Source organism: Vombatus ursinus, unplaced genomic scaffold (genome assembly GCF_900497805.2).
Source record: "Vombatus ursinus unplaced genomic scaffold, bare-nosed wombat genome assembly UNPS02014884.1, whole genome shotgun sequence".
NCBI classification, from domain to species: domain Eukaryota; kingdom Metazoa; phylum Chordata; class Mammalia; order Diprotodontia; family Vombatidae; genus Vombatus; species Vombatus ursinus.
This window is the reverse complement of record NW_020954662.1, coordinates 3,103,134-3,119,640: the sequence shown is the minus strand read 5'-3', so window position 1 is coordinate 3,119,640 and position 16,507 is coordinate 3,103,134. Positions and strand designations below refer to the sequence as shown.

The following is a 16,507-nucleotide window of genomic DNA, read 5'->3' as shown; positions in this document are numbered from 1 at the left end:
GGGCCCTTAGAACACAGGATGTCAGAGCTGGGAGGGCCCTTAGAACATAGAATGTCAGAGTTGGGCCTTAGAACACAGAATGTCAGAGCTGGGAAGGCCTTAGAACATAGCATGTCAGAGCTGGGAGGGCCCTTAGAACACGGAATGTCAGAGCTGGGAAGGCCTTAGAACATAGCATGTCAGAGCTGGGAGGGCCCTTAGAACACGGAATGTTGGAGCTGGGAGGGCCCTTAGAACACAGGATGTCAGAGCTGGGAGGGCCCTTAGAACACAGGATGTCAGAGCTGGGAGGGCCCTTAGAACACAGGATGTCAGAGCTGGGAAGGCCTTAGAACACAGGATGTCAGAGCTGGGGGGTGGGGCTTGGAATATAGAATGTTAGAATTAGAGGGAAATGTAGAGACTATTTCCCCCCCGCCTTTGTTCAGTTGTTTCAGTTGTGTCTGACTCTTTGGGACACCGTTTGGGGTTTTCTTGGCAAAGATACTGCAGTGATTTCTTTCATTCTATAAATAAGTAAACCGAGGCCCATAATGGGGCAGTGTTTTCTTCAGGTCACATAGATAGTGCCAGAGTTGGAACTACATTTTAAGACTACTTAGGAGTCATTGTAAACCATGACCTATATGACTTGTGGCTGCCAGAAATAGCTGTGTGAATGCTTCGGGGAGGGTCAGTGCTGAGGGAAGGGGAGGGAAGGGAGAGACGGAATTATCCAGAATAGATCATCATGCTGCCTCTACTGTGGATGAACCTACCATTCTCCCCTTTTGACTCCATGAATATTCCCATTTTCCAGATGGACCAGTTGAGGCCCAGAGCACTAAATGATACACAGACTGCTGAGGGCTTTTGTATTCCCACTGAGTCGTAAATCCCCTCTCGGTTCTACTTTGTGAGTTGCCCCATGACCATACCCATCAGTGATTTGGTCCTCCTTGAGCAGAATGGGAAGGATTGGGAGCCCTGGTGTCCCCAAGGGCTGGAGCTATTGCCCTGCTGGGCCGAAGCTACCTCCCTTGGTTGCTGGCCTCCACGGTGGTCAGCGTCTGCGGGTGGTGGCCGTGACTCAGGCACCATCTCTTTCTGCAGGTTCAGATCTCCTACCACTCCAAGGATGGGCCCCTCGCCCTGGCCTATGCAGCCCTCTACCTCACTTGTGTAGGTAAGTGATGAGGGCAGCAACGTTGGTCCTGGCCAGCTCCTCGGGGTGAACAGAAATGGGGCAGCCTCGGTGCATTGGAAACATCCTTCTCCTAACAACCCCAAGATAAGGGCCTCTGGCTCTAACACTCCACGAGCATATCTCAGCACCTCAGAAGGTATGACTGCAGATATGGGGGTCCACCTTGCAATGAGGCCAATCGTGGCATATCCAGGCCTGCCCATCCTGGCAAAGATCCAAGTATCAGGACACCTAGCCATAAGGGACCTCACCAATGCTCACTAGAGTGCTGGGTGAGGACCTGGGAGATCTGTGTTCGAATCTCACCTCCCATTCTTTCCTGGCTACCTGATCAGGAGCAGATCTATTCAGCTCTCTGTGGTCTAGTTTTCTTATCTGTAAAATAGGAAGTTTAGGGAGTCAGTATCATGCAGTGTAGAGACGGTTGGCCTCAGAGCCCCAAAGGCCTGGGTTCAAGATCTGCTTCAGGCACAAACTGGCTGTGTGAGCCTGAGCAAATCCCTTTGCCTCTTAGTGACCATGGCAGCTCTCCAGGACTCTAAGGTACTGCATCGGTGCATTGATAGAGGGAGTTTTTCACTGGAAGCTCCCTCTGCCAAAGAAATAACAAGTTCGGTCCAAAAAGAAATGACTGCTTAATTCACACTTCTTTGTAAGCTGTCCAGCTCTATGGGCATGTAAGTTATTATTAGCTAGTCCAACCTATTTCTTCTACAGGGCCACTAAGGGGTGCCATAGTGCATAGAGTGCTGGGCCTGGAATCAGGAAGACTCATCTTCATGAGTTCAAATCCAGCCTCAGATACTTACTAGCTGTGTGACCCCGGGCAAGTCACTTCACCCTGTTTGCCTCAGTTTCCTCATCTGTCAGATGAGCTGGAGAAGGAAATGGCAAACTACTCCAGTATCTTTGTCAAGAAAATCCCAAAATGGGGTCACGAAGAGTTGGACACAACTAAAAAATGACTGAATAACAAAATTCATTCTATAGGTGGCTCATACAGTCATTCATTCATTCATTCATTCATCCATTGAATAATGATTGAGTATGGGATAGTGGAAAGAAGGCTAGACTTGCACCCAATAGACCTGGGTTTGAATCCTGGCTCTAACACTTATTTAGCTGTGAAACTCTGAGCAAGTCCCTCCCTCAGTGTGATCTTGTGTATGACCAGAGCTTTCCTCCAGGAAAACATTGAGGGGGCAGCAGGGGACAGTAGAAAGAGCATTCATTGGCTTTGCATCCATGGGTCTTGGCTTTGAATGACAGCTCTGTGTGATCCTGGGAAAGTCTCTTGGCTTCCCTGAGACTCAGTTTCATCATCTGTCAGATGAGAGCATTGAATGACATGATCTCTGAGATTTCTTCTAGCTTTGACCCTCTTACAAGAATTAATCTGCTAAAAAGATAATCTTCTTGGGCACCTGCCATTTATTTCCTGCTCCTGGGGGCCAATGTCCAGCCTAGGGCAGACCCGGAGAGCTCTGGGATCCTGTCCTGACTCACCTCTCTCTCTCTCTCTCTTTTTTTTTTTTGCAATGGTGCAGACATCTCTCTGGACGCCGACATGAATTGTGATGGCAAAGTAGAGAGGAACTACGTAGATAAGGTACTCAGCCACTTCTTGGGCACAGGCGTGCCAGGGAACACAGTGGGGAAATCCACTTTGGAGCTGTCTCCAGGCCCGGCCAAGCCCAGAGAGGGATGTTACTGGTATCTCTCTACTACAGGAATCATAGCTAAGTCTAGGTAGCCAAGAGGAAGCCAGAGGAGCAGGAACTTTTCTTCCTCAAAGGGCAATTCATGAGCAATATTTATTGAGTGTATGCTTATTCTGTGCCCAGCCTAGTTCTAAGAGCTATCAGTTAGTCAACAAACATTTATTAAGAACCTACTATGTGCCAGGCACCATGCTAAGTGCTGGGGATCCGAAGAAAGGCAAAACCACAGTCTTTGTCCTCAGAGAGTTTGTAAGTACTTTGTCCTCAGAGAGTTTGTAAGTAACTAGGTACATACAAAATCTGTACAGTGTAAATGGAAGGGAGACTGGGAGGGAAGTCACTAGCTGGCCCTGCCCTCAAGTTGCTTATAGTCTAGTTGAAGAGTCAAAGTTTTTAGACATGAAATGGAGAAGAATCAAGTGCCCATAATACAGCGATATACTTTGCAGCAGTCTTCTGCCTCTATTCTCACTCTCCTATGCCCATCTATAATTGATAATGTCACACCTCTGCTCAAGAAACTTGAGTAGCTCTCTATTGCCTCCTGGTTCAAGTTCAGTGTTTTTTGTCTGGCCTTGAAGGCCCTCTACCATCTGGCACCTCCCTCCCCTTCCAGTCTTATCTCCTGGTATTCTCCTTCACATAGTCCATATTCCAGCCAAACTGGATCACCCTCTCTCCTCTGAACAGGGGTGTAAGTTCACATCTGAAGGTCCTTCACCCTTTAGCTAGTGAGCCCCTCCCCATTCTTTCAGGTCCAGTTCAAAAGCTGCCTCCTCCAGGAAGTCTTCTCTGATTTTCCTCCAGGTCAATAATACCTTTTCTGCTTGGATCTCCCATAGAACCTGGCTCTGAACCTCTCTAATGTGCCCGGCATTGGGTATTCTATGTGTCTGACTTATACCTTTACCAGACAGGGATCTCTGTGAGGGTAGGGACCATGTCTTATCTAAACATTGTTAACCAGCACAGTGTTCTGCATACAGCAGGTATTTAAGAAATGTTTGTTGTATTAATTTGAACTATGGAGGGCTACTGAGCTCCATGTATGGCTCTATGTATCCTTACAGCCCAAAAGGATTGGGGATGGGGAGTGGGAAGAATTCATGTAGGAAATGAAACGTGTCACCCCTGGAATGACGGAGAGTAGGTGGGATTTATACAGGTGAATAAGAAGAAGAGGGAATTCTAGGCAGCGGGAAACTACATAAGCCAAGACAAGAGGAGAGTGAATATAGCAGCCACGGCGGACAGTAAAAAGGGACTGGCTGGAGCAGAAATTGAAGCTAAGTTTGGTGTGGACTTTGGTGTGGATGGAGTGTGGAGGGCCTCAAATGCCGGATGAAGAAGTCTGGATTTGAACCCATAGGTGCTGGGGAGCCAAGAAAGGTTTTGGAGCAGAGGAGTGACATAATGAAAATCTTTTGAGGAAGATTACCCTGGTGGCCTTTGGGGGGTGATTTGGAAGGGTGGGGGTAAAATCTCAGGGGAAGGGGTTGTTGTATCCTCAGGAGAGAGGGCATAAGGTTTGGAGATCGAGGGAGGCATATTCAGGGCTTACCCAATTTATTATTGTCAGAGGCTTTGGGTATGGGGACCTGGTGGACATGGAGCAGTCCTCTTGGTGAACTGTGACCGGGATGACCTCACCTGTGGCAACAGAGATAACTGTGACAAATGCGTGCGTTGCCTTGAAGGTACGACCAACGATTCCTGGCCAGAAGACGTAAAGGGTTACCTGGGAGCCAGGAAAGTGGGCTAACCTTGGCCCTGGGTGGGGGAGGTCTCTAGGTGTGGCTCCTTAGGCTGCAGTGTTCCATTTTATGTGTTGCTATCAACCTTTAGCCCTGAGGTCTGATTCTGAAAGGGAAGGAGGTCCATGATGCCTCGGGGTATCATTCATAGCATGCAGATGGGTGCCAACTTCATGGAAGCATGGGGTAATATTAGACCACACCCTATCAGCCTAATCAAAATGGAGATCTGGATTCTAATTCTGGCTCTTCTGTGACCTTGAATAAATCACCTAGTTTCTCCTCATTTGTCAAATTAGGTTAGATGACTGCTGAGGTCCCTCCAGCTCTGAATCCTATAATCCTGTGACTTAGGATCATAAGACTGTAGATTTATAGCCGGAAGAAGACTCAGAGTCCTTCTAGCCTAATTCCTTCATTTTCAGGATAAAGAAACTGAGACCTAGAGAGATGAGGGGGCTGATTTGAGGTCTCACAAAGACTTATTGTCAGAGCTAAGACTTGGACCCGGGTGTCTGAACTCCCAGCTCTAGCTCTGTCCTGAGGGCAATTACTTTCACCTATGGTCCAAGACCCAAGGGAGGAAGTGGAATAAGGCATGGCTGGGAGGGTGGGGGGAGACCATTAGAATGTGGCGGCTGGGCTGGTAGGAGTGCCCGTGGGCCTGAGCCACCCTTTGCCTCTGGATCCTCAGACCTGCAGGACATGTCGCTCATGATCCTGAGAACCCAAGGCCCCACTGCCCTCTTTGATGACCACAAGCTGATTCTACATGTCTCCAGTTTTGATGCGGAGAGGGTGCGAGTCTTCCATGCCTGTGGTGAGTTAATCCCCTTATACTGCTTCCAGCTGAGCCACCATCACCAGGAGAGATGTCCACTGACCTGTGTTTCCTACAGTGGGGATGGGCTGCATGGAACAATGCACACTCTTTCCTCCAGTCCCCTTGTAATTGAGGGAATAGCTGGCAGGGGGAGGGGTGCTCCAGAATCTTAGAATCGGAAGGGTCCTCAGAGGTAATCTATTCTAAGCTAGATGAGAACAGCAATCCCTTCTTCGACATCCCTCAAAAATGGCCATCCAGTCAAAAACCTGTCTTTCTATAACCCCCTCCCATTGCTTCCTTTTTGTTCTGCCCTCTGGGCAGAAGGATTCTTCTGTCATGTGACAGGACTTTTGTACTTGGAGACAGAGGTTATGTCTCTCCTACCCTTCAAGGCTTCACTAGACTAAACATCTCTCATGGTCAGAGGTTTTCTCTAGGCAAAGCCAAGAGATGCAGCATGATAAAGTGCAAGGCAATGTATTTGAAACGAAAAGATCTTGGTTCGAATTTTACCTGTATCTGTTACTACTTGGATGAACTTAGCCAAATGACTTTGACTACCTGGACCTCAGTTTCCTCATATGGTGAAATGGTATCCTATGGCATCAAATCCAGACTTCTTCATCTAGTATTCAGGCACTTCATACTCCATCCACATCAAACCTAGCTTCAGTTTCCATTCCAACCAGGCCCTTTTCACTATAGATGGTGAAATCCAACCATCCTAAATCTTCCAACCCTAAATCTATGGTTCTATAGTTCTTGCCCTCAAGGAACTTACATTCTGCTGAGATGACCCCAAGGCAATTTGAGAAGGGAGAGAGCATTAGCAAATTGGAGATATCAAAGAGGGCTTTAGAGAGGAAAAGGACTCCTTAGCTGAGCTGTGAGAGCCATAGCAGGATGGGGTGGAAAGAACTCTAGCACTGGAGTCATAGGGCTTGATGCTTTAGCATCTGTGTGAGCCTGGACAAGTCACTTCAACACTCAGGGCCTCAGTTTCTTCATCTGTAAAACAAAGAGGTTGAAAAGCAGACAGACTTGGAAGTCCCTTCTACCTCTAAATCCATGACGCGACCATGACGGATATGGTAGATGAAGAGTGGAGAGTCAAGGACGACTCTCAGGTTATGAACCCAGGGCCCTGGGAGGATGGCGGTGCCATCCATGGGGTTTCTAGGGTCACAGGCACCTGTGTTGGCTTGGGTTCAGGGCGTGTTATCCTTAACACACACAATGAGTACCAATGAGAAAGCAAGAAATAAGGAAGTCTAGATCAAGTCTAGCCTGCTGCCGCCTCTCTGAATGGTGCCAGCTCAGATTCTTTGTGCTTCCCACCCCAAGGGAAGAGTACTAGGGGTCAGGGGATGGCTCTGGACAAAGATAACAAGAAGCGTCTTCCACCTTAGAGGGGAAAGACTTCATGACCTACTCCTCCATGCATGTCTCTAGCTCTTTAAGAGATAGGTGACTTCCTCCTCCTTCTCCTCCCCTTAATCCCCTATGTCTCATCCCTCCCCTTCAGGTCCTGAGGACTCATGTGAAGCCTACAGGTATGTTCTAGGGCCGAACAAGGTGTCCTATGTGGTCCCTCGCTTCAACAGGGATGAAGAAAGGTTCTATGTAGAAGGACTTTCCTTCCCTGATGCTGGCTTCGCTGGGCTCATCACCTTCCATGTCACCTTGTTGGATGATTCCAATCAGGTATGAAGAGTGAGGCTGGGGGGACACATGGCATTGGGCATTGGCTGTTGGCCATAACATAGGCATGGAAAGGAGCCGGTAAAGTTGGGTCACCTCTTCAGGGAAGGCTTCACCTGGTCCTAAGAGGTTGGGTCTCTGATGTTCTGAACCCTAGGGCCTTTCTTCCATTGTTGCTCCAAGTACAGGTCAGCCCAGGTATTCTCAAGGGATGCTAGTTTCAATATCCAGAGTTCAGTCATGGGATCATTCACGTACATCTTGTCCATACCTCTCAGAATTGTATAGATGTCAATCTTAATCCCCCTCATCTCTCTTGCCACCCCCCCCCTCCACTAAGCATCAGTCTTTACAAACTCAACCATCATCTGGCCACCTCCCTATCCCATTGTCAGTGAGGAAGAACAATTGATGATATTATGATAGTAACTGATGTCAATAATCCTGAGAAGGGCACCATCCTCTTTGCCACTCTGAGGTTGCCTGTAGGCACCTTATTATAGTACAGAGACAGAGAGCTGGAACCTCTGAACTGAAGTTAAAACCCCCCACCCCATTTATAATGGATAAGGCCCCCACACCCATTATAATAGCATAGTTGGAGAGTGTATTTAGGGAGAGCAGAGATCCAAATGAGACCTTTCTATGGTAGAGTAGTACACCTCTGAGAAATTTGATTATCTGGGGATTTTCTCTGTGTGTCTATGTTTAGGTTGCTTTGGTCTGTGTGTGTGTGTGTGTGTGTGTGTGTCCCTAGGGAAAGTCTGGTGTTATGGACTGTGCTTTGAGCTGCCTGAGTTCTCAGACACAAAGTACACCAAAGGGTAGATGGTGGTGACTATGTCGTAAGGTGAGTGACTGTGCACCCTGGACAGCATCATCTGAACCTTTCCTTATTCCCTTGAGTGAGCTTGGTTCAGAAATTACCAGATCCGGGAGTCCATAGTTTCCCAACATCTTGTTGACTGGGGCCTAGCTCAGAATTCTTCCAGAGTTTATGAAGCACTACTGTCTAAGGATCATCGACTGATGTGGCTTCTCTGATCCTTCACCACAGGATTTTCCAGAGTCCCCGATCTTCACAGACACTGTGGTATTCCGTGTAGCCCCCTGGATCATGACCCCAAGCACCCTCCCGCCCGAGGAGGTGTATGTGTGCAAGTGAGTCTGATGTCAGGAGATGGCGATGGGAAACGTTGGGGAACTTTTCCACTGGGGTGTGCTCCTGTTGCATCTCTCTCAGTCCCCTAGACATTTCTTGAGATACCTAACCTGCTGACCTGTCCACAGAGTAAGGAACAACACCCACTTTGTGGAAGCAGTCGCACAATTGGCGAGGAAAGCGGGCTGCAAGCTGACCATCTGTCCTCAGGCTGAGAACCGCAATGACCGCTGGATACAGGTGAGGATGTCTCTCCATTGCCAAGAGGCATCATGAGGAATTTGTAGGGCATAGAGATAGAGAAGGATAGAGGAGGGAATGAGGAGTGGGGGAGGAGAGAAGAGACAGAGAGCGAGAGAGAGGCAGAGACAGAGACAGACAGAAGGAGAGACAGAGAAAGGAAGGAGAGGGAGAAGAAAGGAGGAGGGGGAGAGGAAAGGTAATGAGAGAGTAGAAGGGAGAGAGGGAAAAAAAGAGACACATAGAGACAAAAAAGGGAGAGAAGAGAGACAGAGAAGCAGGAGAGAGATAATGAAGAAGTGGGCAAAGAGAGAGGGAGAGAGAAAGAGATACAGACCATTTGAGGATGCAGGGCTCGATTGACCCCTCTCCCCTTGGAAGGACCATTCTAAGACATTCTAAGACCTTTATAAACCGTCTCCATTATCCTCAAGGAAGGGAGTCCTGAGTTCAAATATGGCCTCAGACACTTAGTAGCTGTGTGACTCTGGGCACTATTGCCTCAGTTTTCTCCTCTATAAAATGAGCTGGAGAAGGAAATGCCAAGTCACTCCAGTATCTTTGCCAAGAAAATTCCCAAATGGGGTCATGAAGAGTTGGACATGACTGAAAACGACTGAACAACAACAATAATCTATTTCTTTGCAGGATGAGATGGAACTGGGGTATATCCAGGCTCCACACAAGACTTTCCCTGTGGTCTTTGACTCCCCACGCAATGGCAACCTGCAGAACTTTCCCTACAAAAGGATCCTGGTGGGTCCCTTCCTAATCTTCGGGCTTATTCCTAGCTAAGGCCGTAGAACTAAACAGCAACTTCCACCAGGATTCTCCCCGAGGCCCATCTGGACAGAGGGGGCAGGGGCGGGAAGGTAGGGAGGCCGCTCATGCCTGATCCCTAATGGAGGCCTCTGGTTTGCCAGTGTCCATTCTTGTGAATCTCTTCAAGTGACTCTCCTCTTGTTCAGTACTCCAGGGCAGGCACCCTAGACTAAGTAATGAGTAACACAGAGAGAGACCTAGAAAAGGTCAGAGGTGCAAGGAGAAATTAGAACGGAGAATGTCAGAGCTGGGAGGGGCCTTAGAACACAGGATGTCAGAGCTGAGAGGAGCCTTAGAACACAGAACGTCAGAGCTAGAGAAACCTCAGAACTCAGCAGAGAGATGTATCTATAGAGATAGATATTTGTAGAGATGAAAGGGACCTGAGAACACAGAATGTCATAGCAAGAGCACTTAGAGATTATCTAGCCAGAGCCCCTAATTAACAGATATGAAAACTGGGGTCTGTCTAAATGAGGAGCCTTGGTTCTATTGCTGTAAAATACAGAACTTCACCACCTTCCTTGTGGGAAGGGCGTAAAGGGATCAGGAAGTCCGACTTTTCCTTTCTTGCTGACTTGTGCGCCTGCTTACCATATGATAAGTAAGTCATGGTTCCTCTTTTGGCCTCAGTTTCCCAATCTTCAGAGGGAGTAAAATGTTCTCCAGTGCTTCCAGGGATCCTCTGTGAGCCAGAGAGAACCCAGAGCTGCCATGGGACTTCACAAGCATGTCAGAAAATGGGCATCTGTTGCCTGTGCTCTTCCCTGACTCTGTCCTTTCCCCTTCTGCCCAGGGTCCAGACTTTGGCTATGTGACCAGGGAACCACGGGACAAGTCTGTCAGTGGCCTAGACTCCTTTGGCAACTTGGAAGTCAGCCCTCCCGTGGTGGCCAACGGGAAGGAGTACCCCTTGGGAAGAATCCTTATTGGAGGCAACTTGCCTGGGTAAGAGGAAACGAGAGGAATGGGGCATCCTGGCATAGATATTGGAGATGCCTGGTACAGAGTGGGAGGGTGAGGGAGCAGACATTTATATAGCTCCTACTATGTGTCAGCCACCATGCTAAAGGCTTTATAAATATTGTCTCATTTGATCCTCCCAATAGCCCTGTGAGGGAGGAGCTATTATTATCCCCATTTTAGATTTGAGGAAACTGAGGCAGGCAGAGTTAAGTAACTTGCCCAGGTTCTCACAATTAGCTAGTGGGTAGGCTTCTGAGGCTGGATTTGAACTCAAGACTTCCTGACTCCAAGCCCAGAGCTCTATCCACTGTGTCACCTAGGTGCCCCCTCCCCATGGGAGGTAAAATGCTGGTAAGCTGTAGTCAGAATGCACTGATTTAATCTCATAGACATTTATTGAGTGCCTAATGTATGCAGAACCCTGTCCAAGTGCCTGGGGGAGATATGGAGTTTAGGAAAGACACAATCCCTCCTCTCTTGGGGTGTATAGTATAGTTCTGAGAATGAATAAGAGTGCTTAGCACGGACTAATTCCCGAAGGGCTTTATCCAAATGCTGGCCCTGCCATTTTCTAGCTGTGGGATCTTAGATAAGTCTGTGAGCCTCTTCTGTTAATAGGGAAAGAGGCACCTGGTCCTGCTGTGCCAGCCTCACCAGGTTGTTATGAGAAGCAACCTAGCAAGTGTCTATGAAATCAATTTGAAAACAGTAAGAGTCACTAGTAATTATTTAGTGCTTAAAGGTTTGCAAAGCAATTTACATCCATCGTCTCATCCAAACTTCCTGATCGTCCTGGGAGGTAGGTGCTATCAGTATTCTCATTTTACATATAAGGAAACTGAGGTTCAGAGAGTTGAATGGATTTGCCCTGTGGTCACACAGCTAGCGAGTGTTGAAGGAAGGATTTGAACTTATACCCTCCTGATATAATGCAGCCTTCATTGCCCTGAACCATGCTGTAAACTGTGAACTGTCATATACATATCTGAGTTTTTTTGTTATTGTTGTGATTCTATCCTCCATAGATATGGTGACCCCCAACCCCCGAGTAGCCCTAGGGAGGAACCAGGAAGGGAGAGCAAACGGTCTCCCCAATCAGGATACACAGGCACAAATAGCATGGCTAGAGATCTCCCTGAGAGACAGCCCAGAATCTTGGATAGAAGAAAGAGGGGTACAAGTCTAGGCTCTGGTGTGTGTGTGTGTGTGTGTGTGTGTGTGTGTGTGTGTGTGTGTAGGCTGTGTGACCCTGGGCCAGTCACTCTTTCAGTATCCCAGGCAGCTCTCAAAGACTATTAGCTAATGGAGGAAGTTTCCTGTCCCAATGAAATCGAGGTCCGATCCATCTTCCTATCATCTGGCACTGAGATCAAGCCTGTTTGGATAAAAGGCCATCAGGAAGACCTGGGTTTGAGTCCTGTGTCTGACAGAGGCTGACTGTGTGACCCTGAGCACATTACTTAGTTCTCAGTGGCCCCAGCAACTCTCTAAGATCCTAAATTGCAGGAAAAATTCAAGTCTCCCTTAGGAGAAGGATTTAACTCATTGGGCGTTCCTTACATGAATGAAATCAGAGTTTTCATTAAACAAAACAAAACCCTCCAGTTCCACACAAAATAGCCTCTGTCACAGAATGACAGGCCCTCAGAGCTGGTCTGGACCTCGGAGGCTGTCCGGGGCATCCTTTATCTAAGCAGGAATTCACAAATCCCTGACCAACGGCCAGCCAGCCTCTGCCCATAGACTTCCATCCATCTGAGGGCCACCCATGGCCCCCAGGCAGCTCATTCAGCTCATGCACAGCTCTCAGCATTAGGAAGGTCTGCTTCTTATGGACCAAAGTTTGCCTCTCTAACCTTCGACCTCCAGCTCCCTGCTCTGCCCTCTGGGGCCAAGCACATCAAGACTGACCCCTCTTCCACGTGACTGCCCTTTAAATGCTGGAAGACTCAAAATCAACTTCTAGTCTCTTTTGTGGGCCCTCCTACAGTGGCCACAGCCAGAGAATAGGAAATCTGAAAAATCTGGTGGGTCTTTGAAGGTCGCATTCCCTGTGCCTGCCCTCTGGCACTGGGCACACCCTCAATTCCTCAGGGACTTCCAACTTCACTCTCCCTTCACAGGAACCAGCCCTCCATGCTTCAGCAGGTGATTTCCTGCTGTGGCTTAAATAAATAAGTGGCCAAAACCCTGGGGTGACAAGCTTCTCCCTAATGAGTTGGGCTGGGTCTCAGATGGAAGACGGCCCTTCTGTTGCCAGGCTGGGACACAAAGCGTTTCCAGCTTTGACAGAACCTGCCCCAGACATAGGGTCACCTCCAGGTCATAATGAAGACCACTAGAATCAGAGCAGGAAGGGACTTTGGAAAGCATCAGTTGAGCTACTGAAGCTTTCAATTGCAGTAAGACTTTTGGGATACCCTCTGTGTATGTGTGGGTATACATACATATGTGTGTGTGTGTTTAATGTAGATAATATGATCACCCTGTGTATAGCCCTTTATAATATACAGAGAGAAAGTTTATATGTGTGTATAATAAAAATAATATATCACTCTGCATATAGCCCTTTATAATACATAGAGTTTATATGTATGTATGATAGAAATAATATGTATCACTCTGCATATAAATAATATTTATCACTCTGCATATCTTTATAGCATATATATTTAAATGAGTATAATAGAAACAATATTTTATATAGAACATATATACAACATTATACATATATACACATATGTACATATACGCATACACAGATATACATATTTTATTTATTTTTATATATTTTATTTATAAATATATGTATGGATATATTTTATTTATAAATATATGTATGATATATTTTATTTATAAATATATGTATGTATAATAGAAATAACATATATCACCTTCCATATGACCCTTTATAGCATGGCTATTTATAAATGTGTATAATAGAAAGGATACATTAATATATATTTATATATAACATATACATATATACACCTATATATCCATATACACATGTGTATGTATGTACAATGTGATATATATGCTCTATATAAGTGTGTGTATGTGTGTGGTGTATATGTTTATCACTTTATAGTATATATGTATGTACATACATGTATACACACATGTGCATGCATAGAAAGACATTTATATAGTTAGAAGCTGCAGTGGCCAGAGCACTGGAACTGAAATCAGGAAATCTTGAGTTCAAATCCAGCCTCAGACACTTATTAGCTGTGTGACCCTGGGCAAGTCACTTAACCTTTGCCTCCATTCCCTCATCTGTAAAATGAGGATAATAATAGCACGTCACTCCCAGGGGTTGTTGTGAGGATCAGATGAGATGATATTTGTAAAGCACTTTAAAAACCTTAAAGTGCTACATAAATGTATGTTATTATTATGATCTTTGCCAAGAAAACCCCAAATGGTTATTAATAATAACTCACCTGAGCCTCACCAAGAACACTTTGAGGGAGGTGATATTATCCCCATTTTATAAATAAGAAAATTAAGGCTGGATAAGTTTTAGAAGCATTGTGGATATAGCGGTCAGGGTGTTGGACTTGGGGTCGGAAAGACGAGTTCAAATCCCACTTCAGACACTAGCTATACGAATCTAGGCAAGTCACAAGTTTCTTTGTGCCTCAGTTTCCTCATCTGAAAAAGAGAGGCTTGGACGCTGGTCTCTAAGGACCTTTCTAGCTCTAAGTCCATGATGCTAGTTCATGGTGATGCAGCTCATAGAATCATGGATTTCAAGCTGGGAGGGGTTTAGAGTCCATCTAGCCCAGGGGTGGAGAACCTGCAGCCTCCAGGCCACGTGTGGCCCTCTAGGTCCTCAAGTGCAGCTCAATATGTCAAAGGGCCGCACTTGAGCACCTAGAGGACCACACGTGGCCTCGAGGCCACAGGCTCCCTATCCCTGATCTAGTCCAACCTTCTCATTTTACAGTTGAGGAAACTGAGGCATGAAGAGGTTAAGTGACTTGTCCAAAGTCATACAGGTAAGAGGTAGGTGGCAGTGGTGGGATTTTCGCTGCAGTATTCTCAGTCCACATACACTGATATTTCTATTGTACCAGCTGCTTCTCATGTCAGAGTCAGGAGTCAAACCCAGATTTTCATTCCAAATCCAGTGCCTCCATTCTGTCACATTGAGGCCTGGAGAGGGGAAGTCATTTGCTGGAGGTCACGGAGCCAGTGAGGAGCAGAGAGATGAAGCCAGGGCCTCTCACTCTCAGGACATTACTCCTTCCCTTACCATCACTGCTTCTTCTCACTCTCCTGAGACGTCCTGCGGGGAGAGCCCTTAGCCTCAACCCTCCCCTCTGACCTCAGCTTTCCCAATGATGCTAACCTGGGTACAGCTAGACCAGGTGACTACGGCGTAGCTGGCCAGCTGAGGACCTTCCCAAGGTACGGCACATTGAATTTTTGAAAATTACTAAAATAGAGAAAAATAGTGGTATCTTAGGATGTTGGCAGTAAAAGGCCCCTAGAACGTGAGGTGAAAGGAACTTTAAGAAATAGAAAGTCAGAACTGGAGGGACCTTGGAGCACAGAATATCGAGGCTGGAGGAATGCTGGATTTCGAGTTAAGACCTGGGTTCAAATCCCAGCTCTGCTATTTAATACCTGTGTGACCTCAGGTAAGTGACTTGATGTTTCTGGGCCTCAGTTTCCTTATTTGTAAAACAAATATCAGACAGGTATTGTTACTGTTGGGTCATTTTTCAACAGTGTTCTACTCTTTGTGACCCCATTTGGGGTTTCTTTGGCAAAGATACTGGAGTGGTTTGCCATTTCCTTCTCCAGCTCACTTTACAGATAAGGAAATGGAGGCAAATAGGGTTAAGTGACTTGCCTAGGGTCACACAGCTAGTAAAATCTGAGGCCAGATTTGAACTCAGATCTTCTGACTCCAGGTTCTATTCACTGAGCTTCCTAGACACATAGTAGGTACTTAATAAATGCTCTGTTGCTTGATTAAAGTGAACGATTTGGACTAGATGACACTTAAGATTCTCCCCAGCTTTATATGTATGCTTCTATGACCTTAGAGTGTAGAATATTAAGTCTGGAAGGGGCCTTAGTTATCACCCCTTCCATTTTCAGCTGGGTAAAAGAAGTCCCAGAAAGAAGTAATTTGTTTAAGATCTTACAGCATTGCTGGGAAATTCTAAGCCAGTGTGCCTTCCATCCCACTACTCTGCCTCTCCTGGGTGATTCTGCCTAGCATTTCTGGGCTTTGGACTGTTCATTTTATTTTTAAAAGTCAATTGACACGCCTCACCCTTATAGACCACTAGGGCTTTCCCTGCTCCCCCCACTTCAATCTCTTGAATACTTGTGCATTTTGGAGTTTCATGATTCCCAAGTGAGTTAACAAAAATCTCTCATCAACACCAATTCTTTTCTAACTCAATTCTGTGCAGATTTCTTAAGGTGCTGGGGTCTCTGAAGATTTGCTTGGCTCTGTTGTGATTATAAGTGGGAGCCCCCTAATGGGGCACAATTACTAGGATTCTTAAACTCGGGCATTGATTGACTTTGTTGTCCCGAGGCCTCCTCCTACTGCCTGATTAGCTGCATTGCTGTTAAGAGAATATAAGCTCTTTGATCATGGGTTGCAGGAATCTGAGAATATAGAATATTAGAAAACAGAATGTGAGAGCTGGGAGGGAATGTTAGCGGTGTAAGTGCCCTCACAACAGAGGGTGTCAGAGCTGGGCTGGATGAGAGAGACAGACAGACAGACAGACAGACAGACAGAGAGAATGAAAGAGAAGAGAAAGGAGAGAAGAGATAGTGAAAGAAAGAAGAAAAGAAAGAGAGAGAAAGAGATTCAGAGACAGAGACAGAGAGGCACAGAGATAGAGACAGAGAAAGAGACACACAGAGAGAGACAAAGACACAGTGATGCAGAGACACAGTGATGCAGAGAGACAGAAGAGAAGAAAGGAGAGAAGAGAGAGAAAAGAAGAGAGAGAGGAGAAAGAAAGGAGAGTGAAAGAAAAAAGAAAAGAAAGAGAAGAAGATATTGAGAGCATTTTTAAGTGCTTATATTCTAATGGGGGAAGCAATAATCAGTCAGTCATTAAACATTTATTAAGCACCTTCTGTGTTCCA

At 46.4% G+C, this 16,507-nt stretch overlaps 1 protein-coding gene across 1 annotated transcript in view; it reads left to right on the top strand.

Annotated features, from left to right (window-relative positions):
• Window positions 1-16,507, top strand: part of PADI3 (peptidyl arginine deiminase 3) — a 50,198-nt gene that overhangs the window by 18,517 nt on the left and 15,174 nt on the right. Inside the window, exons 3-11 of the mRNA XM_027842771.1 lie at window positions 1,093-1,165; window positions 2,734-2,795; window positions 4,487-4,604; window positions 5,356-5,481; window positions 7,013-7,191; window positions 8,246-8,349; window positions 8,479-8,590; window positions 9,239-9,346; window positions 10,209-10,360. Coding sequence (XP_027698572.1) covers window positions 1,093-1,165; window positions 2,734-2,795; window positions 4,487-4,604; window positions 5,356-5,481; window positions 7,013-7,191; window positions 8,246-8,349; window positions 8,479-8,590; window positions 9,239-9,346; window positions 10,209-10,360 — 1,034 coding nt within the window. The remainder of the gene's footprint in view (window positions 1-1,092; window positions 1,166-2,733; window positions 2,796-4,486; window positions 4,605-5,355; window positions 5,482-7,012; window positions 7,192-8,245; window positions 8,350-8,478; window positions 8,591-9,238; window positions 9,347-10,208; window positions 10,361-16,507) is intronic.